Source organism: Hirundo rustica, chromosome 2, assembly GCF_015227805.2.
Source record: "Hirundo rustica isolate bHirRus1 chromosome 2, bHirRus1.pri.v3, whole genome shotgun sequence".
NCBI lineage: Eukaryota > Metazoa > Chordata > Aves > Passeriformes > Hirundinidae > Hirundo > Hirundo rustica.
The window spans coordinates 13648031-13670562 of record NC_053451.1 but is presented as its reverse complement, the minus strand read 5'-3'; the positions used below and the strand labels follow the sequence as shown (position 1 = coordinate 13670562).

The 22532-nt window shown below is 39.5% G+C and overlaps 1 protein-coding gene across 9 annotated transcripts in view; it reads right to left on the bottom strand.

Annotated features, from left to right (window-relative positions):
* ROBO2 (roundabout guidance receptor 2) overlaps positions 1 to 22532 on the bottom strand; it is an 865503-nt gene that overhangs the window by 390061 nt on the left and 452910 nt on the right. For all 9 annotated transcript variants that reach the window (XM_040055477.2, XM_058419277.1, XM_058419279.1 and 6 more), the window contains exon 2: positions 3647 to 3973. In XM_040055477.2, the coding sequence (XP_039911411.2) occupies positions 3647 to 3973 (327 nt within the window). The remainder of the gene's footprint in view (positions 1 to 3646; positions 3974 to 22532) is intronic.

Sequence of the window (22532 nt, the reverse complement as noted above, 5' to 3'; positions counted from 1 at the left end):
ATCTGGGGACTTCATCAATTTTTCATGAATTTTCATTTAGGCCAAAGCCCCCTGTAACAGTGGTCGATAGATCAAGCTGCTGTCACATATTTAACACCTGGAGCTACAGCTGCTCTCCCTGGGGGCTGCCGCTGACTCCGGCTGGATCAGACGCAGTGCGGGGACCCTCGCTCTCCTTCCCCTGCTCATGTGTGGTGCCCTTGTGCTCCCAGCTGAAATCCTAGCTACACTCACTATGGCAAATGTGTTTCCTGATATTCCCGCTGGAAAACTCCACCACGGAGCTTCGATCGCCTCAACTGGTGCGTTGCTAAAAAAAAATGTGCTTTTATTTTAAGACTTCTGGCATTTGAATACAAAAGCAGTTTGGGGACAGATCAAACTATTTCAAGCCTACTTCCCTTTCTAAATTGTCCCAAGAAAATCTGAACATCAACACACGTCTAATAACACCAACCCTTGTTCAATTTCAACTGAAAAATTCGAATGGACAAAATCAAAAGGCAGATATTTTTACTCTTTTAAATACAATTCTTCATAGAAGTTTTAAGGCTGGAACATCTGCTTTTAATGACTAAACCATAAAACAAAAACATAAGAATTTGCCACGTACAATTTGGAAGACTTGTTTGAGTGGTAACATTAGGATTATTTTTTCCTTCTGAGAAAGCTCCTATGAAAGAATCAGCAACTTGAAAAAAACTCACACACACAAAAAAAAAACAAACAAAACAAAAAAACCCCCAAACCCCAAGGGCCAAAATGACAGTTTTCAAAATGGTTTGCGTCCCAGCTGAATTTAACTTCTGTCTTTACACATAAATATGGATACATCAGAAGACTTTCAAGCCCACTGCTTTTGTGCCAGGTGCCCATGGAGGGGGTAAATAAAACAGGAAATAAAACATAATGAATCATAATTAACACTTTTTATCTTCTTAATGCATAAGCACAAACACATCTAACATAAATACAAATCCAATAAATATTTTTTCATAAATCACTCAGAAGTTGCAAGAGCACATTATTAGCAACGGCCAATTTAATAAGCAAAGAAACAATTACAGTTTCTTACTCTAAAACAGCACACTCAAGCATTTTAAACCTCTGAAAACCAGCAGTTTGTTCCTCATGGCACTATTTGGGGCCACCTACAGCCAGATAATAATCCAGAACCCTGTTGTCAGCAAAGAACAGCCATCCTGCTTCTGGTGATGAAAACAGCTTGGCTTGGTGTGGAAAGAAGGGTTTTCAACACCATGACAGAGAGCACGAGTCAGACCGGATCGCGTGCAGCCCCATGGACAGGGCTGCAGCATCCAGGCAAATCATCAGTTTTCCAACAGGGCTTGAGGACAGGTGAATGGGCACTCACTGCTGACAACAGCTTGTCACCAGCAACTCACTTCCTGAGTGTGCAAATGAGCTGCTACAGATCTGCCCATCTTCTTCAGCCCAGAAATGCTGACAGTACAAAAACAAGTGAGAGACTCCAACCATTTCCTGAAAGTCACTTGGAAATCTGAATTATGACCAAAAATTAATCTCAAACCCAAGCAAAAACTGTTTGCTCTAATCTTCCAAAGGATGCCTTTGATACGCACCAAGCACTGCCATGTGCTTTTAAAAATCACAGCAGAATCTCTAAAGTTAAGTAAACAAGCAACGGTTGCGTTATGTTTTTTTCTTTGATTAAGACCTTTCTGTAATTGCAGCCATGGTACTGCTCAAGGAAAGATAAAGCACTGTTGAAGTGAAATAGGAGAGCCTGCTTTAGACTACTAAACCCTTTAACTGGGGGATTCAGGCAGGTAAATTTCAAAGCTATCAAAACAGTAAAAGCACAATGTTATCATAAAAACTTTTGTCATGGTTTCGGATCTCAGTTTCACATTCGCGTTACTCCTGCCCTAAAATACATCTGACAAAGGAGAACAGCTTTATTATTTTTAAAATTTTCTCCTATCTCCCATATGATTCATGCCTGACCTGCCACCAGCTACAGTGGTTAAACAAGCTCCAGAGACTGGAGATGCTGTAACAGGAGTCTTGCAGTAGGCAATGAAGTAGGGATCAGTGAAAACTGGCAAGATATAGAGCACATTTAAATTCCAAAATAATCAGTCACTTCAATTTGATGATTCAAGGTACAACTGGAACCATCCTGTGAACTCCAACAAGAGATCCTGAATCTCAACAGGATTAAAATAAAGATTTCATGTGTTTATGTCTCTCTCTTAGGATTTCTCAACAGTTAAAACGCATGTACAAAGACACATAATCCAGTAAATTTATCTAGTAATACTCACCCAGATTTCAGCCTTCCTTAAACTGGTTTATCCTCAATTCCCAAATACCAACCAAAATCGAAAAGCTTTCCGTGATGCATTTACTAGCACATTTACTTCTGCTTTGATAGTGTGCCAAAAGTGTTTTCACTTTTTGCTTGACACAGTTTTGAATCTAGGTTACAGAAAGCAAAATGTAGTGAACGAGTCTGTTCTACTTGGCTTATTCTGCCATTTAAATATTTCAAAAATGGCATTTTCTGCAATTTCTGAGGAAACAGAAGCCTCAAGATCACACTATATTAGCTATGAAAGTCTGAAGATTGCATTAGGAATAAAGACTTCTCTTCTGTGCTTCTGCCCCTTTAAACCATCCACTGTGGACTTCAATCCATTCTTTATCAACTAAGCAATACAAATTTGTTCTAAAGCCCTACTTCAAACACATTTTTGGGAAACTACTGTCAGATGAAGAGCTGTGGCAGGGGGGGTGGAAATCAAGCCCAGCAAGAAGAGAGCACTCATAAATCTATTAAAATACAATTCTATGTGAAGATGCACATTCTGAAGAAAAAGACCAGTGTTGATTCAACCCATTTAACTGAGCAGCAGCAAAAAAAAAAAAAAAAAAAAAAAATTGTAACTGATTATATTTTATATCTGATGAGCTTGTTTGCTGTGAATATAATGAATATATCTGCTAACTCTACTGGAAGCAGACTACTCATGCCAGGTGGGCTCTGAAACAGCCCTTGTAACTACTCTGTTAAGACAAAGAGAATCGATAAAGACCAAGACTGCTCTGGATGATATGAGAAATGGCCAACAATTTCACTTGCCATTCACATAATGAATGAGGCCTGGGTCAAATTTATGATCGAGAAGCATATATGTTGAGGTTTCCAGCAGTACAGAACATGAGTCACCAAGATGCTGTCTGCTTCTGTTGAGGTAACAGATGATGAGATAAAGAGAAACAGACAGTGCACCTTAGATTAAATGATAGGTATTTTTCCACATTAGTTCCAGTATAACCAACTCTAGACATCATTTAAAAATTAGATTATTCTTCAGAGGAATATTATCCTTTGTCCATGTTTGTGCCAATCATGATTACACTCTGGCTAGAAGCTCATTTCAGTATAAATCACTTATTCTGTACCATCACTGCTGCTGACCAAACACATGTGAAAACGCCTTGACTGAGAGCAACAGCTAATGACAAAACGCTGTACTTTGTTACTGCAATCCCCGTTTGTTAACTCCCAGGATGCTAGCTGGCTGTGTGCAAGCGCTGGGTGCCAGCATAAAAGCCACTACGAAGTTTTAAAGACTACTAAGTAAATAAAACTACTCACATGCCACTTCCAGGGACGCATTGCGACTCACAGCTTCCCCAAGGTAGTTCCTTGCTACGCAAACGTAGCTTCCCTCGTCGGGTTTACTCCTGCGCCCGTGCACGATGCGTAAGAAAAATAAAGATCCGCTGGGCAGCAGCATCCGGTGGGAGCGCGGATCATCCTTGTCCGTTTCCACCCGCTCGCCATCCTTGTACCACTCGATGGTGGGGGTCGGCCTTCCCTCTGCTTTGCAGTTCAGAGTAGTTGGCTCTCCCTTAGACACTATCACATCTGAAGGATGCTCAACAATCCGTGGTGGAAAGTCCTCTTGGCGGAGACGGGATCCTAAAGAAAACAACAGAGGGAAGAGAGAACAATTTATTTGTGCTTTAGGTGTCACAAAGAGCTCTTGCAAGCTACTCCTTTAATGTTACAAAAACTTAAGAAAAAAAACAAACAAAAAAACATATACAACATCTGAATTTGCTTTGTCTGATATCAGAGACTGTATCAGACACTCCCCTACCTAAAAACCTGAGATGGACTAACAGATATAAATAACCTTTTATAGTGTTCTCAAACCCATACCAGATACAGACCGCACTCAGAGGAGGATCCCTTACACATACACGTATGACGTTTTCTTCCCCGCTCCCCCCCCAGTAATCTTCTATTTACATTTACTTCTAGATCACAGTGCCTCCAGATTCCTCTCAGAGCCCCTGCTTTCTCATCCTTTCATCTGCCAGATTCAATAGGACATGCAAAACCACCCCCATTAGTTAACAGTTCCTTGCAGTTTAACATGTACACATTATATCTCTTTTCTACAAGCACTCCCCGCTATGAAAAGAGAATGAGAAAAAAGAAAGGGAGAATCTCAGATGTCAGCTCACTTCAGAAATTTTCAGTTTCAGGATTGCATGTATACACACACACACACAAATACAATATAGGCAGAGGATCACAGAATGGCCTGGGTTGGAAGGGACTTCACAGCTCATCTCATGCCAACCCCCTAGCACGGCCAGGGACACCTTCCACTACACCAGGTTGCTCAGAGCCCAATCCTACCTTACCTTGAACACTTCCTTCTGCATTAATGGAACAGACACTGCAGTCCTGCATATCTAATTAGACTACGTGAGCCTGGCAAAGTAATTTTTTCAACAGTCACAGCAGTTTGTGTCTCAAAAATAATCTTTCATAGCATGGAACCTGAAAATCCTTTGAGTGGAGCTGCCATCTGCTAAAATCAGTCTGCACTTGTTAAATACAAGGTAAACTAACTTCTGCAGGCGAAACATTTGTCTCAATTTTCTGATCAGTAGTTTTGCTGAGTCGTAGAAAAGCAATTTAACGTCAATGTCTTAATTATATTCTAGGCTCTACTTATTACAAAATATTTTTAATGCCTCATTTACTGCAAAAGTTATGAGGAAAGACATAAGGATCCATTCAACAGAGTGAATCCACCTTCGGACTTCTGTTTTACTAACACTCAGGTCATTAAACTAAGGCTTGCCACTGCAGTTAAGTGTTACATTGCTATTGCACAAATTAGCTCTTTCAGTTGGCTTCCAGATTCACTACCAGAAGAGCAAAGAAATCCATAATCTTCAATGCCTGTACATGAAAAAAACCCATAATCTATAGCTAAGCACAGATGAACTTATGGGATATTTGGAAGAGAAAAACGTAATTTATTCTTCCTTCTATTGACCAAAAAAAAAAAGGGGGGGGGGGGGGGGATGGAGGGGGGAACCCACCAAAAAAAAAAAAAATCTAGAAGAATCTGAAGTTAAAAAAAATATCCCTTGTGCATAACCCAGACCAAAAAGACTGAAATCACCATTTAAAGATGAACATTTGAAAGTACATAAAATTAAAAGGCCAACTTCATACATTGACTAGCGACATTTTTTATTTAGAACACTCCCCTAGATAAGCCTATCAATTTAATTCATTGCTTATTCTAAAAAAAAATCAAACAAAAACCCACTAGTTGTGTTAAGACATTTCTATTAACACTATCAGGAGGAAAAGGAAAGCTGAGGTGTTTCTGAGAGGGACTTAAGTCAGAGAACAGACAACTGGATTTTGATAAATATAGCTATTTACCCTATAACATAGGGTAACAAAATTAGTAGCAAAAAATGCAAATCCAAAATATTAGTTTTCTTGTACACGAAGTTTTGCTGATAATGTTCAGAACTCCTAAAAGTATATCCTATACAGACTTACAGGCCATGTTCAAAGCTGTGAAAAGAGCTCTCTCCCATAAAAAAAGTTTAACCTTACACAACCCAATTAAAAACCCCTCCTTAGGTCACAATAGGGTTGATTCTTCCTCTTCAGTACTGATGTTTATCACAAAACTACTGTTTACTCACCATACCCTAATTAAGCAATTTGTCCACAAGAGAGGGTTGAGATGTGAGCAGCAAGGACCATGCCAATGTGCAAGGAGAAAGGCTCAGGAAGTGTTTCAAGGATGATCACACCATTCCTGTGATGGCTGGGTACACTTTTAGCTATCCACATTCCTACAAGGAATTTCCTTCATCATGCTCTTAGTGGAGGGGAGGAAGCAAAACATGCACAAAATCGCTCACAGAGCACACTGAACTCTTTCCTTTCAAAGTGAACTGAGCACCAACAGGCATTCACAAAGGTTATGCTGATTTAGAAATAAAAAAGGAAAGCAGAAACTTGGCTCCACCATCTGTCCCTAGACACTGTCTACATATCAGAAAGAGACAGGTGCAAATGGTGCTTGATTCCAGTTTTGATTCTTTCACTATGGTCCCCCCCCAATACTCTTACAAGTACAACCTCAGTAAGAAGGAACAGAAATTCTATTAACCCCATGAGCTGTCTGGGTAGAAGACAGTTTTACTGCAGAGCAAGATGCAACCATGACCTTAAGCAGGCAGCTGTGGTGTATCCTGGGCTACCCACACAGCCTCCTTTTCCATTCCTCCCCCCAGGATTTCCATCTGGTATATGCATAGAGCATATGAACAACCTTTGAGTTTAGAAGCCCTTAAACCTAGGATAGACTGCAATGACTTCACACGAGCTATTACATGCTGGTGGGCAAAACCAAAATTCCCACAATATTAGAATTGTTGGAGCTATTGCACAGGAGAGTTCAAGAGCCTCACCACCCTCACAGTCAAGAATTTCTTCCTAATCTCTAATCTAAACCTACTCTCAGTTTAAATCATATCCCCTTGTACTGTCACTTCAGGTTCTTGGAAAACATCTCTTATCTTTCCTTTAGATTCCCTTCAGGTACTAGGAGGCCAAACTTAGATCATCCCAAAGCCTTCCCTTTTCCCATCCTGATCAATCCCAGTTCTCTCAGCCTTTCCTCACGGCAGAGCTTCTCCACTCCTTTGATCACCTTGGTGCCTCCTCTGGCCTGGCTCCAGCAGCTCCCTGTCCTTCCTGTGCTGGAGCCCAGAGCTGGATGCAGCCCTGCAGGTGGGGTCTCAGCAGGGTGGGGCAGAGGGGCAGAATCCCCTCCCTGCCCTGCTGCCCACGGGGCTTTGGATGCAGGCCAGGACATTTAGCTCCCCAGGCTGTCAGCACCCATGGCCAGCTCATGTCCAGCTTAATGGTGTTCTGTGGCATGTTTATGTGTGACTAAATTAATCTTAATTTTAAAATGAACATTGAGTTACCAACTTGCATTGTCTAAGATACCGCAATACAATGTTTTGTCACTCTAACAAACACAGCTTTCATTTTCAGATACCAGAGCCTGCTAACTGCTGATAATTGCTGACCTAATAAATGCTGACTGATGGGAAACACTGTGGTTCTCATAATAACTGGTGACATTACAGATTTATGATAAACTGTCACTTCATAAGTAAAGAATATTTGCATTCACATCTACATTTGTGGGAATCATTTCTGCAGCAGTCACTGCTAATATCCTTTTAGGTCAGGAGACTGAACGGGGGAAGCCCAGCCTCATACTGGAACTAAGCAAGAACAAACTGCTGGGGGACATATATTTGTCAAAAATAAAAAAAAAAAAAACAAAAAAAAACCAAAAAACAAAAGAAGGCTCCAGTTATTTATATGTGCCTGTGCAGCAGATGTATTGAATTATATTCACCAACTCTTCTTACACTCTCCTTCCTGTCTTAGGAATTTATGTACATATTCCTAATCAAAGTAGGGAAAGAAAATAAAAAAAATGAGGAACGTGGACAAAAGCAGAAAAAATAATGTAGCCTGGACATTGTACTTCAGATGTTGACATTCTGCTCTTCCATTCCCTTACTTTAACTTAATTCAGATGTGTTGGACAAGACATTCCCCAAGAATCACCTCCAAGACTACTCCTTTGGGAAGTATAAAAGATAATCACTCATTGATTTTAACCAGTTCAACATCAGGGTGCCAACTAAGTCAGGTTGTCTCTCACAACTACCACCGAGCCTCATGGATTTGCTTTTACATGCTCAAACTTCCTCACAAGTCTCCTGTGGGATCCAGTGTACCATGTAGTTATAGCTACACTGGTAGCATATAAACAGAATGCTTCGTATTTTCAGTTTAGCCTGGCAGATCCTATAGTCAAATGACCTTAAAAAATTAACTGGATGCAAGATTTTTTATTAATAAATGAAACATATTTACTGTAGACACACAGAAGCAAGCAAGCAAGGAGCCTGAAGTGAAGAGCCAATACTCTGTTCTTTTTCACTGCATTTCCTCAGAGTCACTATGCAATCCCGATCCTAAGAGGAATCACACAATGGTCTGGGTCACTAAAGATCATCTAATTCCAACCCCCCTGCCATGACTCCACCAGGTTGCTCAGAGCTCTGGCCAACCTTCCAGGGATGGGGCATCTACAACTTCTCTGGGTAACGTGTTCCAGTGCCTCACCACCCCCACAGTTAAGAACTTCTTCCTACTATCTAACCCAAACCCACTCCCTGTCAGCTTGAAGCCATTCTCCCTTGTCCTGTCACTCCATGCTCTTGTAAAAAGTCTCTCTCCACCTTTCTTGCAGGCTCCCTTCAGGTGGGAAGGCCTGGAAAGCTTCCTTTAGGTCCCGTGCTCTCTGTGTAACACACACAAATCACCATAGAAAGAGGCATTTGGCAATTCACTTTCTAGTCCTCCTAGTCCACTATCTTTCAAATTTCTAAAAAGAGATTTTCATTTATTGCACTTCACATTCCTCCAGTTTTAATTTACTTCACATAAAGACCTAACATTGATTTAACCTATTAAGCCTACTCTCTAAATAAGCATCTAAAAAGCTAATGCTCTGTCATACCAGAAAAGCAATGGTACAGACTAAATAGAGAGACATTTCACTCATTTGTCAAATCAGCAAAACATTCATGGCTACTGGGCCAGCGATGGTTAAGACAGAGGACAGCAACTGTATTGTAACCACTGATCAATTTTAAAGAAAAAACAATATTGCATCAGTTTACATGTTAACACTCTGAGAAAGTATTTCATAATACAGATTTCTGAACTACCTTCAACAGCCTCCTTGAAATTCTCTCTTCCCCTCTGATGTTATCAGCACCTGTCATCGCTGGTTACTGACATTCCACTTTGTCCTGTTTGCATCTCTAATTCTTCTCCAACTTTTACCTGCCTGACTTCCTATATACAGAAAAGCTCCTCCTCACCTGACCTCAGACTACTACTCCTTTTATATCCTTCCTGAAGGCTCTCATTTTGATTCCTTTAACATTCCAAACATTTAATATACTTGGATAAAAACAGAAATCTGGGACTAGATTTTCAATAACAAGATCAACAGTCAATTAACACTATGGATACTAGAGATCATCCTTACAATAGAACTGCCACCTACACTCCACTGTGCTCTACTGTTCTCATACTACTGGAGTGTAAAGGATGCTTAAAATGGGATGTGATGCTTTACATTGTGTCATATATTTGAAATATTTCCAGTTCAAGAGTTCTAACCGGTCATGCTGAACAGGTGCATTGTACATTATGTTTAGAAAGAAAGTACTGCCAACAAGAGCAACAGATGTCATTGCAACAATGGAACTTGAAAAACAAACTCTTATCACAGAGTCACAAAATCCTTTAGGTTGGAAAAGACCTCAAGGATAAATGAGTCCAACGTTTCACCAGCTGCCACCCTGTCAACTAGATCAGCTACGGTGCCCCAGCCAGTCATTTCTTGAACATCTCTAGGGATGGTGACTCCATCACCTCCCAGGGCAGCCCATTCCAGTGTTTAACACACCTTCCTGGAAAGAAATGCCTCCTGCTGTCCAGCCTGAACCTCCCTCCCCTGGCACAGCTTAGGACTGTGTCCTCTTCTGCTATCAGTGGTTGTCTGGGAGAAGAGACTGACTGCCACCTGGCTGCGCCCTCCTTTCAGGGAGTTGTAGAGACTCATAAAGCCACCCCTGAGCTTCCTTTTCTCCAGGCTAAACACCCCCGGCTCCCTCAGCTGCTCCTCGTATGAGTTATTAGTTGTTTCATGCCTCTGATAGCATTTTGAATGCATTCCCTCCAAGAGTTTGCCAACAACACATGTTCTCCCTGAGTCAGTGCAAAAGGACTGTTTATCAAGAAGACAAACAGCAAAACTGTGATAGGGGGAAAAAAAAAAAAAAAAATCAATCTCCTACAACAGAAAGCTATAGATGCAGAAAGAAAAGGCCCTGCGTACATTTGATTCTACAAAGAGGACAGCTCCAAAGTTAGATTTAATGCCAAAGAACCTTCTCCTATGACAGATTCTTGGGTTATTTTCACTGCAACAGTTAAGAAAAAATGAAACTGAAAGCAAGGTATAAAAATCCCAATTGAAAGAATACTGTGCTTTAAATGGCTGGACAGCTACAGAAGCATCTGCAGAATCTCTTCTGGCTACATCAGATCTGTCACATGGCCAGGCTCCAGCTCTTTTTTTGACTTATGCAGACTCTACAAAGACAATCCCACAGCTACTTAGTTCAATCTACTGAAGGACAGTCACTGTTCATTCTCCCACTTCTTCATACGCCTCGTTTCACAACAGAAGTACTTATCAGAAACACTTATTGCACACATTTGTTTGATGTAATGAATAAGTCTGTTGCTGTCACCACCCTTTTAGGCACAGAATTGACTGAAGGCAAGTGGAGATCCCAAGTAGAGATCCAGTCAGTCACATCTTAGTTCAAAGAAAAGATAACATGGAAAAAAAGTCAAGATAATGAGAAATTCAGCTGGAATATAGGCTGATGCACTAGCACCAGGCTGATTACTTGACATGCATTCCTCTAGGCAAAGTGGCAAGGACGACATTTTGAAAATGAATACTTTACAGTCTCTTCCTCTCCTCTGAGATTTGGCAGATGGGAAGAGACTCCAGTGATACGACTGTTTCCAAGGTAAGCTTTTTGTTCAAAGCTGTTTCAGCTATGACAAGGTCCTCTGAAAGCTTTTCCTTGAGCAAAATTAATCCATTAAACAGCACATCCTAACTTCCCCAGGACACGTGTCTGCAGATAAGTCACCTTTCCTATAGAGTGTGTCTGCCAAGAGGGAGAGCAGGAATTGCTGACAAGAGAGATCAATAACTGTCATTAAAAACATTGACCAAATCTTACTGGAAGGTTGATTTCATTAGGTTTCTCTTGTATGAAACTGTGACTTTGCTAAACAAAGTGTAATCAACTTCACTATTAAAAAAACACTGCAAACAAACCTACCCCCCCCTTTTTTTTTTTTTTTTTTTTTTTTTTTTTTTTTTTTTTTGTGTGTGTGTGTGTGTGTGTGTGGATTATAATCCAATGCCACAGTATAAGCACCTTATAGAAAATTATTTCAGGGGCAGCATTCCAAATTTGACATAAAGGCTTAATGCAATTTTACTCTAATTCACTTTTCTTCAATTGGTTTCTTGTCACATACCAGCATTCAATTGTCCCATTTCACTTCTTTTGCAGAGTCTTACCACACCTCAAAATTTATTTCCAGCGCACTGCCTGGGATGGAACAGCATGTTAGAGATGCAGTCAAGGGAGCAGGAGTGAGCACAGTAGCCCCAAAAACCGGAATATAGATTCACAGGGGAATGTTTAATCTTTTTTCCCCAGGTGAAAAGCGATGTTATAAATACAAGTCACTGCTTCAATGAGAAAGCTACATCGATTTGTTTATTCCAAAGCAGTATGGTTTGGAGTATAGGTCAAGAAAATAAATATCTACCAGAGCTATACTCCGTGAATGAAGGTAATTGACAATTATTTGCTTAACAATACACCGATACTTATTAACACCAACACCCACCACACAAAACAAACAAACAAAAACAAAAAACCCCCACAAAAACAAAAAAACATCTCTCTTTTTATCCAGAAGAACTCAAGCACAACAGCTCTTCCCTTGGGAGCCTTTCCAAATCACTCAGGAATTTAACAAAGAAAAGCAGAAGTGTATGCCTGACTCTAAAAACATCTTTCAGCTCTTTTTCAAGTCAAGGATGGAAGGTAAAAAAGCAGACATTGCTTAGAGACAGCAAAATAATTCATTATACAAGGGGCATGTTATCACAGCACTGGGGAACTGGCAATGGCTCCTTATCAGCCAGGCAAAGGGAAGCTCTGCAGCTTCCCTGATACCACTGTAGAAACCAACGGCTCATTAGAAACAAGTAAACTTTGCTTTTGCATAGAAGCCTTGGTAACCACAGACTCTCCAAAGTCTAAAGCTTTCTACTGATAGATGATAATGACCATCCAAGGCAACATTAAAAGATACACTTAAAAGCTTTAAAATTGAGCAGTTAGAAAAACACATCAATTTTAACAGCGTTAAACTAAAACAACAGCTATAAAAAGCTTTTTAATGACAACCAGGTCCAGATCCCTTCAAGAACCATGAGTCACATAGTGCTCAGATCAAAATAAAATTGCCACAATCTGTGAAATCAGACGACATTTGTAAATAAATTCACCCATCTAAAGCAGTCTTAAAATAATACTTTGCAGAAAGGAGGAATTTCTACTGTAAGCAGGTATTTTAACTTTGATATTTTGAATTTTATCCTGCAGCTACTATGTTCTCTGCTGACACTGGTCACAAAGACTCCCTGAACCACATCAATTGTCTAGGGAATTATAAATACATAATATCAATACTTGACACAAACATCCTAAAAAACACCCTTTTGTAAAGTTCCAAGTAACTATCAGCCAACGAATATTTTGCAGCAAAGCTCTTAATAAAATTTAAAGTAGTATGACAAATATCAAAAACTCATTGTAATATCTTGGCTTAGAAATCTACAAATTACATCTTTGCGATTTGTCAAAGGCTCTCTTTGGAAGCTTCAACTAGTTTGAAAAACTTTTTCCAAATATTGATGTATGAAAATATAGATCAAGCTCTGGGAAGAAACATTCTAATCCTACATTTTCTAACCCCATATTGAGTAAATAAGCTCAAAAGTGGAAGGCTTTTGGAATTCGGATGAACTTCCTCACAAGCTGTATCTCTCCTACCTATGTCAACAAAAAAGAATCAGGTAAACAAGTAAAAGCACTCCAAGACTTAAGGGTATGTTTATAATTGCCCCTTCATTTCACTTTTTGCTAGCTGGCATTTTAAAAATTCATTCAGACACCCAAAGCTTGAAAGCAAACAACTTTTACAGAAAATTCAGTCACATGCTATTTTCTGCCTATATAAGTCAGGTTTAGAAACACCTCATACATCTCAAGCACAAAAGATCACAATTTTTATACTGGTGCTTTACAGCATGCATTTGTGGTACTATTCAGAGGATTTTAGTATTTTATAAAGAAGTTGGGTGTTTGGGTTTTGTCTTTGTTTAGTTTTCCCATGTTTAGAAACTAAATATTTTACTGCAAATACCGTACTTTTTTGTTGCTGTTGTTTGTTCATCAAAATGTCACAAGCTTTTCAATGGTTATCACACTGATATCTGAAGGTCATACTATTGACTCTCTTTGTATCAGGAATTCTCACTGCTAATAAAAATGAGAAACTTCACACAAAATTCAAATTTATGCACAAACATCTATATGTCCTAACTCTAGTTTCTCCTGATGTATATATAGCACAATTATATATACTTTTATATATATATACACACACACATATAATGTAAGAGAGCATCTTCTGTTAAGAAAATAATTTGGAGCTCCTTGGCCCCAACGTCCTCTCCCACGTGTGTGCCCTCCCGCCCCTCAGAAAAACAAAACCCCCAAAAAATCACCTTCTTGTCACTTTCCTTTTTGTTTGCTCTCCATACATGTTTCACAATTCCTTACTTACCTCATCATGTGTATTTTAAAGTAATTTTTCTATCTTGTGACTATTATATCTGTAGCTAATAAAATTACTTTTTTTTTTTTTAACTCTAAAACAGATCATCAACTCCGTTTACAAGGTGATTCTTTTCTCTTTTCACTCTCCTGTTCAGAAGCCATCTGGTTATCTGTCCCATTAGATAACAAAACACAATTCTGCAACTTCTGCAGCCAAAATGGGATTTAATGTTCTTGGGCCTGGTGACAGAAAACAAACACTCCAGTACCTGTGCCAACTTACAGATCTTTTTATTTTAAGCAGCCCTCAGTGGTTCTGCTCTCACACCTTTTCTGTTCCACATATTTACACCCAAAGGCACAAATTAGGGAAGTCTTTCCTAGTACTTTAGGCTGAAGGCATAGGTCCAGTGAGAGGTTTAATGGCCCTTGATGTTAGCCATGGAAGAATCTTGCTTTTCAAGGAATATGCATTTCACAGGATCTTTCTGCAGCATTATTTTACCCTTTCTATATTAAGAAGAGGGAGGTTTTTTGAAACAGTAAAGTTGCAGACACGGATTCAGAAACCTCTGTTGTCTACCCCGTTTTTATAGATATCTCTGTTGATTCTACTAATGGAGCATGGATTACTGATAAACAACTATCTCTCAGAGCTGTGGAATGGCAAGGGGATTGCTGTGACCTTCTGAGAGCTTCTTTCCAACATATAATTTATTTACTCCACGTTTTTCTACACCAAACAGCACTATGCAGAAGCACAGAAATAAGAGTGTCAGGCAGCACAGGCACAGTAGGTGAAACAAACAAAAACTTCCAGGCAGTTCTCAAAGTGTTTACTGTAAGCAGGAAAATTTATGAAAATAGCAAGGATTAGGAAGAAAACAGAAAATATAAAGGAAGTAGATTCCACCTTTTCAGCTGTAACCTTAGACTTCTAAATCACTATATTCAGTAACAAATGCTGTCTAGACACTTCGGAAATAAAATTCCATCTTTAAACAGTGGTAGGTTGGCCCCAAATGGCAGCCAAATCCAGCTGCTCACTCACCACCCTCTCCCACGGGATGGGGAGAAAGTAGAAGGAAAGCAAGAGACTTGTGGATTGAGATAATGGCAGCTAAAAGGGAAGGAAAATGCTGTGGATACAAGCAATGCAAAAAAGGAGGAATTCATTCACTACTCATCAGCAAACAGATGTCCAGCCACTTCCTGGCAAGCAGGGCCACAGCATGCAGGACTGTTGCTTGAGAACACAAATGCCATAACCATCAATGTCCCTCCTTTATCTTCCTTTCCATGAGTTTTTACTGCTGAGCATATGATGACATATGGCACAGAATATCCTTTTGATCATCTTGATTCAGCTGTCCCAGCTCTGCTCCACTCCAACCCCTTGCCAGCTCATGCCTACTACACTCTCTGCTTAGACGTACAAATCATAAATTTTTTTCAGGAGACAGGATCTCTTTTTTTTTAATGACTTATTTTCAACAGATAAAAAACACACAAACATGATAAAAGAACCTTTTTTTCTGCAAAACTGGTTTGCAGTGAATCTGTTTCCTCCAGAACATACAACCACCATGTGAGATATCCTTGTAGATGCCTTTGTCATTTTAGGTTCCAGAAAGAGAGCCTAATACTTCTCTGATTAATAACTAAAGAATTGCCGCTACAGTCAGGTTCCTAAGTGAAGTAGAATCAAAGCTTCCTCGCCATGAAGGAAAACAAATCAAATATATATGGGGAAAATACAAGGAAAAGTTTAAGGTTGAGACTACGATGGTGCTCACACAGAGACCAGCATTTGCCAGTGCCTGCACTCTGTGTGAATACCATAACATAGCGTTTCACCATCACGCCTCTGTGTGCACCTGGAGAAGGAAAGAGTGCAAAGTCCTCTTGACTTTTGCTAAGCATCCTTGCATTATCTCATGTTCATTCCCAGAAGACTGTGGCTAAAAAAAGAATTTAACTCCATTCCTTCACAATTGTGGTATATTTGTTAACCATTTTGCACATGGGGTTTTTTTGTTGTTGTTGTTGTCTCAGGGTTTTTTTGTTGTTTTTTTTCCTTTTTTGTTTTTTCCCATCCAGTGAAAAAACTCAAGTTATGATTCTGGGTCACTTTTCAGAGTTTAAAAATCCCTAGACATTTATCTTCTAGAGAAATAAGGTTAAAATCCAACAGTCTCTCATCAGTCAGTTTTGCACACCTGAGGACATGCCCCACATCAGGTGTTTCGGGTACAGCACTTGTCTTCCCCACACATTTCTCTACCCAAGATCTTAGAGGTGCACAAACATCCTTAGTTTTCTCCCACTATTAATGCCATAGCTAAAGTTTGGCCATTAGCCACAATGCTGTGCAACTACATGAAATAAAACATATTGGCCCTTTTTAAATATGTGAGAAGGAGGCTTGCTAGTGGTAGCTAGCTGTAAAGATCAAGGCAGGACTTCAAAAACTATGCTGCTGGATTTATGAAGACTGGTATATTGCAAAACAAAGACCGGTAAATTTCATTTAGGCCAAAAGCAACAGAAAGCTTGAGGAAGATGACACAGGTCTAGTGTAACAGTCAACCGTAACTAGCTCAGCTAAAGAGAGATTTCCATTTCTTGGCACAGTAGCAAATCCTCAAGCAGAGAGGGGCTGTAGGGGTGAGATTTTTTCCTCTGTAAGTAACTTAATGAATGAAGTACTAATTAACATTATGGCATTGATAAATGGAGAGAGAGATTAGGGATGTACTCGATATTCAGGCCTTCCCAGATGGACCGTCAAAGCCACATTAATTCCTATCTCATTGGAGCATCTGCTTCTCCCATAATCCATTGCCCCTTGGTACAAACAACACAAACTGTTGTGACTCAATTCGATTTATATCAATCTAATTTCTTTTAATCCAATTTGTATTCCAATCTACTACCTTCTAATCACTTAAATCTTCAGCCTCCATCTGGTAAATTTTCTCTCAAAATTAACCGAGCAGATGCCTCTGCAATTGTCTTCCACAGTCAGGCTAATCATGCCCTGGCAGTGGCCTACAGAGCTCACTGAATAGGTACGTGACTTACAGCATTGCCCTTCTTATTACAAGCATGGCGATGCAGGAAGGCCATTTTGTCTGTCATTAATTGGTTAATTTGCATAACACTGCCAGGGAAAAATGCCTGGGAAACAAAAGCCAAGAGTGGAACGCTTCAAGAAGGCAGCATGACATGCTCCTCGTTAGTCACATGGCCATTACACTTTGAACCATCTATTGTTTGAGATAACAAACCCCACACTGCATTACAGCTAAATACATAACAAACATCTACACACGATATTGGACTGCATGAGTTTTGGCACTGCTGCCATGGAATAGGCAGAGAACATGGGGACTGTCCAAAAAAAAATTCCAAGAAAAATGCTGGATGCTGAGAAAATTAGAAAGCACATTGTTTTGCCAAAACTTCAAATCCTCTTTCAAGTAAATTAACTTCTACGATGCTACAATTACACATGCAAACAAAGCCAAACTCACTGACTACAAAAAAACTTCCTGGGACAGAATGGGCCACAGGTTATCCAATACATGATAAGTATGGAGGGGTAAAAGGTTGAAGCTAACCTTCTCAGCCAAGGATAGGTAAAATTCTGACCACTAAGCAAAATGCAGAAAGAGAAGTGCCACTGCTCTAAAACTGGGTGCCTCACTAAGAACACAATGTTGATCTTTCCCCTTGATCAATGCTACAACATACCCAAAAAGCTGATGGCATGTTCAGCAAAAAGCGGATTTCATCACTCAGGTGTTCACATGACCATGGACTGCAAAAGTTAGGAAGTTTTTTCAAGTCTGTTACTAAGAATCCTGGGAGAAGAGAAAGGAAATATTCAACATGCCACTTGTGTTCCCCAAGCAATGTTAAGGTAGAGAAATAATGAAAACACAACAGGCACTTAATAAATAGTGAGGGAAGCTCATAAGAACAAGCTGGGCCAGTGGAGGAGGAACAAGAGTGGCTTCTATCAAACATAAGCAGGTACAAAAGGAGCAAAGAAAACTTGCACTTTGCATCATGAGTTACATTCTCGTTGGCCCACAACCACTTACACGAGATCAGCTATTACCAGCCTTCAGATTCAGAGAGAGGCATAAATGCCCTTTTACCATTACAGATTTCATATAAAATTTATTGCTTCCCACTTTTAGAACAATATAAATCAGACTAACATGGAAGGGTCAGCCTACAACCCTCACCTTAAGAAATAATAATAAAAACAACTTGTGCCATCCAAATTTTCAGTAGCTGAAAAGTGAGCTTACCAGAAGGACTTGCCTGCAGCTCACTCTTTCACATCTACACCTGAATAAGAGGTTTCACTTACCAGCTAATAGATGCCTAGCAATTTTTTATAACCTAGGGACAGCAAATAGTATAAATACAATGGATCCAAGCCAGAGGATGCTGAAGAAGGAAGGAGAGGGTGTGCTTGCTTAAGGAGGGGGTGGAGTGGGCAGTCTTTCTTCCCCTCCCACAAGCTGTCAAGTCCTTCTGTGCACACCCCCACCCTCATCCCTGCTAAAAACCTTCCTCTCCCTGCCTGCCATGACAGGTGGTCCAGATTTTCACTTAGAAAATCTGGCCACCCTATGTTTGCAACACCTCCCCGCTTAGTATCATCTGTGAATTTAATTAGCATGCAGTTTACCCACTCGTTCAGATTATTAACGAAGATGTTAAACAAGACACAATCCAAATAAAAAGATCCCTGTGGCAAACCAGTTGATGCCTTTATTTACATCAGTTTACTGCTATCTATTATAATCCTCTGTTTACAGATGTCAACCAATGATTCAGCTACATGATAGCATGGACAACCAAGCAAATTTGCCTTTTGTTTTCCCAGCTAGCAGACGGTGATACACTATATATTATAGAATTATACATAATTCCCTTAACTAGATGTGTCTCATCTACTCTACATATTATTTCATCACACTAAGACATGTAGCCCTTTGCTTCTCCTGGTTCATCTGCCACTCTTTAGCCATGTGCACAGAATCAGTGATAAGTGATGGTCAGCAAAATCACACCATTTGTGATCATTTCTAGTGTCAATCTAAAACCAGCCGATGAAATTCTTGCAGAGGGAGACAGTCATTAGAAAAAGTAAGATTGTTAAATACATTGAATCTCTCCCAAATTTAGAAACTGGATTTGAAATGAAAGTCTAGCAGCAGCAGGAACTATGCAAGGAATATGTAAAGCAAAAATAAAATTATTTTTTCTTTATTAAAAGGAATGCAAGAGCGCTACTCTGAGTTAGCAGCTTCAATAAGGGCATTATTACAATTTTACTCATCAGATGAGCAAAACTACAGTGTAATGTCTGTGTAATGATATTTAGGTTTTGAAATTAAAATAAATGTAAGTGTTTCATACATAAAGCAAATCACCTTTGGGAAAAAGACAAACAAGAATGGCAAGAAAACCCTCCGTACAACTGAAGACTTAAAAGTCTGTGAGAAAATTTCACAGAACACATCAATGATTTACACGCACATTTATATACATATATATATACATATAAATATTACGGACATATATATACAGCTTTGCTCATAAATCAAACCCTCTTGTAGCTTAAAGCCTTCAGCAAAGTCCTCACTCTCTCCCTTGTACTGTAAAAGTACTGAGATACACGAAACAAATGAACATTTGAACATCCACAGCCAAATGGAAATTCTCTCTAAAGCAGGTGGCCACACATACCAGAGTCACAAAAGCTCTCTCTGAGCTTATCCTATGGAGTATTTGTATGCTTATAGACCTTATTCCCTGGAGCAGCTGGGGATGCCCCATCCACACAAGTGCTCAAATCCAGGTTGGAAAGACTTCTGAGCAACCTGGTCTGATGCAAAGTGTCCCCATCTGTGACATGGACATTGGAACTGGATGACCTTTAGTGTCCCTTCCCACCCAAAACGTTCTATGATTCTTCTTCCAACCCAAAACATTTTATGATTCTTTTCTGCTGAGTAATCACAAAAAAATTGCCTTAAAGCAGTTCCAGCAAAATTTAATTAAAACATTAGAGCCTCCATATGAATGTTACAAACAGCGAACAAGAGAGTTTTGCCCTTTTCGTTGTGACTTCCAATTGCCAGCATAAAGCAAGACATTCTGATCTTCCCAGGTAACACCACAGTACAAGTGGAGAAAATAATACAAGAAGCACAACAGGTTTCCAAAAAGTATCTTGTGACAGAATGTAAATAACCTAAGCAGAGACTAAAATAAACTCACAAGTCTGTAAAGTCAGTTTCTGCTGAGCTAAAAATGAAACTCTCAAGCAGAGGTCTGCAACGTCCTCTTACTGACCAGCAGCACTCCTTTAGCAGCTCCTAAACAAAACCAGACCATGCTATCATACACACCGTGCTTTTACAGACTCGTGGATAGGAACATCATTCACTTGAAAGGCATTTCAAGCAATACAGTAGTAAATAGAAACCTAGCAGAAGGAAGAACATATAACACAGTGAAAATGCTTAGAAAAATACTAAACCAGTAATTTCTGCATGCTAATGTAATTCTCAAGTCAGTTTGCTCACAGATATATGGTTAATACCCATGTCTGTGGAAGAACATAATTTTACATAGCCCATCCCAAGAGATGTAATGCATTCTATAATGAGTTAAGCACATGAAGAAGTTATTTTCTTTCATATTACTTAAATAACACAAACTGGCACTTATTTTCAGAACTCAGGTGTGTATGCCTGTTTCAGTTTACAAATAAATCATATGTAACTTCCTCTGAGTGGAAGTTATCACGCTTTTACACACATCACGGTTTACCATAAACAGGAAAAAACCCAGACACTGGTGACCTATGGGCATAATTGTGAAACTTCCTCTCTCCAGAACGGACACCAGTGCACACTAAAGCCAGCTCAACATAAAGGCATTGTAGATATTCACAAAAAAGGGCCACTGTGTTTAACCGTTAACAGGAGTCAAAGAACTTACAAAGCACTAGTGCCACATCTGCTGTCTCCTCCACACCAAGGAAACAGTTGGTGCTAATGCAGGATTAGGAGCTGAGAGGAATGCAACAAAAGTGTATGCAGGTGGCAGAGGTCACTGAGGGACAGTATAAAGGAAAGAGAGGGTCAAGTTATTATCTGGAATGAATCCACAGGGCATAGCCATTTTTAAAATCAGTTTTTATAACAGCCATCCCTGTATTGATTTAATAATATCTTTACGCTATGGATTTACTGAATGTGCCATGAAGAACTACATCAAAGGCCAAATTGTGAAACTAGAACTTGTTTCTTTTCTTTACACAAGGTAAGGAGAATACGTCCTACCGTGAAAGCCTCCATTTGATATATTTTTAATGTTTTATTAGCCTTGTTTCCTATGAAAAGGGAAAAATCAGTTATCCCAACATCAAGTCTTTCAATTGCAAGTCTTTGGGTAAATAACACAAACACCACAAAAACTAAATTTGACTTTTAAGTAAAGTGACTGATACGCCTCCGTGTATGTGGCAACTAAAATATTGAGTCTTTTTTTCTTTAAGCCTTTATTATTATATATAGAAAGGTGAAACAGAATGGAGGGAGAAAATCCACCTAGAAGTATGCTTGCATCACACTGGGCAATACAACACTTTGGAGTGTCAGGCCTATAAAGACAAGTTTTCAAGAATAAGTAGGCACTGTAAATTACACAGACACAGCAGATGAAATACTCATAGACACTCTTGTAAAAACAGAGACAGCCAGACTAAGGCTAGTGCTTTACTCAAAAGAAGGTGAGAGCAGGGCGATACTGGCTATAGGGAACCGTTCCCAAGTCAAGCCTCCTTGGCACTGACAAAGCAGTTGGCAAAAACCTGTTCCTGGTATATCATTAATTGCCACTGACTGCTTCTGCCACTTGCCTCCCTCCTCCAGAATGGGAGGAGTAAGAGCAATAGTTCAAAGAGGCAGAAATAAACAATAAGGGTCACTTTAGGTCCTAAGGTCAGGCTTTATGTTTCGGGGTAGAGGAACCCAAAGTACAAGAGTTACAACTTCCCAGTGACCCTGGAAAGGAAGTTACTTAATATTCATGTGGACAGAAAAGAAGAAAGGATTAATCATGTGGAATTAGCATTTTCACTGAGGAGCTTGGTTGAGTCTTATGTTCTACTTTAAGAGAAAGACAACAGCTTCACACCAGCATTTTACATCTCTCATTTATCGAAACATTGCAGCTTGCTCCTAACTGTCATTAAGTGATGAATGATGAAAGACTTCTTTTTTTTTTACCTCAGATTAATCATGCAGCCTCTTCCATCTTTTCCTGCCTGAATGTGTGGTCTGAACTTTTTTTTTTAAATTTTATTAATTTTTAATTCATGTGGAGTAAAGAAAATTGTTTAATTAGATTTCAATTCTATTGGGAAAAAAATGGTCTCAATTGAAAGGGCATCACCTAAGTATTTTCACCTCACAGCTTTAAAGTGCCACCGTGCACTATCATTTAGCAAATTGTGTCACATCTGTACTAATTTCAAGCCGTCTCTTATATTACACAAA